The sequence below is a fragment of the Charadrius vociferus genome, unplaced genomic scaffold (assembly GCF_000708025.1).
Source record: "Charadrius vociferus isolate BGI_N301 unplaced genomic scaffold, ASM70802v2 scaffold325, whole genome shotgun sequence".
Classification (NCBI taxonomy): Eukaryota; Metazoa; Chordata; class Aves; order Charadriiformes; family Charadriidae; genus Charadrius; species Charadrius vociferus.
Genome location: NW_009648526.1, coordinates 821407 through 824436, shown reverse-complemented (window position 1 = coordinate 824436; position 3030 = coordinate 821407). Strand labels below are relative to the sequence as shown.

At 39.1% G+C, this 3030-nt stretch overlaps 1 protein-coding gene across 1 annotated transcript in view; it reads left to right on the top strand.

The window, feature by feature from the left end:
• Positions 1–334: 334 nt before the first annotated feature.
• AP4E1 (adaptor-related protein complex 4, epsilon 1 subunit) overlaps positions 335–3030 on the top strand; it is a 22325-nt gene continuing 19629 nt past the window's right edge. The window contains 2 exon segments of the mRNA XM_009885709.1: positions 335–400; positions 1261–1384. Coding sequence (XP_009884011.1) covers positions 1267–1384 — 118 coding nt within the window. The 5' untranslated portion in view covers positions 335–400; positions 1261–1266.

The following is a 3030-nucleotide window of genomic DNA, read 5'->3' as shown; positions in this document are numbered from 1 at the left end:
GGGGCGCCGGCCGCTCCCCTCAGCCCCGGAGCGCCTCTCCTGGAGCGCCGGGGGGACCCGGCCACGGGCCTCCTCGCACTGCGTGGTCATAGAATGGCTTAAGTTGGAAGGGAACCTTAAAGAAAGCAAAAATTGCCTTAAGAAAGGCAAAAATTGCCTTCTGTGCTTGGAACGAGCCGCCTTGTGTTACTGCTGTAAATGAGGTGTCCCCTGGTTTTGAGAAGGCTGTGGAATAGTATTAAATTAACATGTCTTCTTTGTCTTCTGTTTCCTATTTTTGCCCGCAAAATTTATGCGAGATGAAAATAAGAAGTTTAATCTGTTCTAGGAAGAAGAAAAACTAATCCAGCAGGAGCTAACCAGTTTGAAAGCGACAGTTTCTGCCCCCACCACAACACTTGTAAGTTCTGTGAGTGGTTATAGGCAGTGGGAACAGCAGGCCAAAGGTGAAGAAAAACAGTGTTCTCACTCTTTTTGTCAGCTGGAGTGTACAGGTTATCTGCATTATAATTGTTTAATCATCAGCATTTACAGTTGACAGCGACTGTAGTTTTGCAGCATGGCTCAAACAGTGAGGACACTGCGATTCTGTTTGGTGTGAACAAGCTGTAGCGATATGGCGCCCTGAGTCTGTCATTCTGTAGTTTATGAAATAACGCAAACAAAAAAGCTAGGTGATGAACTGCTTCCATCAAATAATGTTCTTTGCAGGCTGACGTTGTTCTCGCAATGTGTGCTGTACAAGAAGCTGTGCTTTGTTGTGTGCACTGTTGCTCATGTCTGAGTTGCAGGAGTTGATATATTCTGGTCTGAGTTAGTCCCACAAGTGAGAATTTTTGAAGGGAAAAATAAAGTTTTACCTCGCACATCATGAAAACCCATCGTAGGTCAGTGTAGTGATTGGTAAAATATAATTTGCTTTAGCAGTGTGATCACCTAGCACTTCAGATTATTCATATTTTTTATGTTAGTCATAATTAATGTACTATTGAGCACAGACTGTTGATAACATCTTTAAAGATGTTATCATCTTTAACATCTTGTATATGGGGAGTTCTGCTTTTATGGTCAGAAATTAATATTGAATCAGAGAAGAAGTTCATAGCAAAGAAAAAATTATGAGTACCCTGATTTTAGAAAACGTGTGTGAATGCACACATGTTTCTATCAGATAAAGTCCTCTACCTCGTTAGGGCAGTGACGCAGAGCATAAACCATGGCTGACATAAAATTCTCTATAATTTATTTTCGGTATTTCAGAGACTGATGAAAGAATGTATGGTGAGACTCATCTATTGTGAAATGCTGGGGTACGAGTCGTCCTTTGGATATATCCATGCAATCAAGCTTGCGCAGCAAGGAAATCTTTTGGAGAAAAGAGTTGGTATGTGCATGGAGCTGTAGCCTTAATAATATTCTCAAACTCTGTTTTTCAAGTTTCTTAGGATTTATAATTCATGTGAAAATACAACTTACTTAAAGTGTTCTATCTTCTTGGTATTGTTTCATAGTCTCTCACTCTTTGGAAATAATACTCTCTAGTTTGTGAGCTGCTCTATATCTGTTTGTAGAACAGAAGGCAGTGGAAACTTATTTATTTTACATCTTCAGTTCCTTCATTGTTTTGGATTGCAGCACCAATAAACAAGTAATTTACGAGAAATTTTGTTAAAAAAACACATCAAGCTGAAAACGAGTTTCTGTCAGGATTTGGTTTCTTTTTCAAGGACTGTAGTAAAAGAGTAGACAGATGCTCATGTTAGACAATTTCTGCAAGCATAGTATTGGTTTTCCAGTATTTAACTTAGAGGTAGTTGTTTAGATTTTTTTAAAGAGGACTTATTACTGTTAGCAAAGTGATCCTAAAATATTTTCTCTTGTGATGCTTGTAGGACTTTTTATTTATTTATTATTTTTTAGTTTAGAAACAGTGGTAGGAAATAAGGTAAATAGGGAGGTCCTTATAGCATGGATGCAGAAGTTACTGAGGAAATCTGAAAGGCTAATTCAGATTTGTTTGAAATGTCACACCGTTGTGATTTTTCTTGTCTGCCAGTGTGGCTATTAACTTGTTTTCGGTAGATTTAGTTTGAAGTAGCTGTCATCCTGTCTCATCTGGAGAATTTCCTTGCAGTTGCTGATTCAACTGCCTAGTGAAGACATTTCTTCTTGTTTGCAGAGAAAATGGTTTAACTCCAAGCAATACTGTGTCTGCACACACAGCAGGAAGGCAGTATCTTGCGGGATATGCTTGTTTGATATCCTTTGTTTGAATTTCACCTGGATCATCCACTCAAGTATTGGAGTTTCTGAGAGAATGTGTTACAATTGATGATTTAAAGTTGCCTTATTGCTGAGTAATGAAAGCCAGTGCACAGATGCTCTGGTAGGGATTAAGAAATTCTGTCTTCACCAAACCTGGGAGGGCAGGTGGTAAGCTGTTTTGAAGAAAACTTTGTGGCTTCTGTAAGTGTCAAGAGCCAATGTTCTTGTTGTTAATCAGTTTGAGACCTTTCCTCACTAGCGCTCTTTTTGAGAAGGCTTTGGTGAAGCAGCACCTTTTAAATTTCTTTTAAATATGGGTGGCTTAAAGTTCTCTGGACACAAAGGGCCCTTAAGCTTTGATGTAGTAAAAGGATGTTATCAAGAGTGTGTATGGGGTCTTGTTTGGTTTTTGTTTAGGTTGTTGTCATTCTGCAGTCATATGTGATACACAGGATGACCTCATCTGTTTTTGGTGCAGTATACCGAAGTGTACTAAGGAAGTGTTGTCAGTTAATCCAGTCAGGATGTGTTACTCTCTTACTCAATGTGAGCCTCAGTGAATGAGAGCGAACTACGTCTTTGCAGGTGTGCTAAGCTGGTCAAGTCCATAGTTCCACAAGCAGATAGATCAATCTGATAGCCCAGACAATACAGTTATTTGTATATAAGTTGTTCATTTTTTGATCCCTAAGCCCTGAATGAACAGAGACCTTTTTTTTAAGATCCATCTCTGTAACACAAATATTGTCATGACTTGCGGCACAC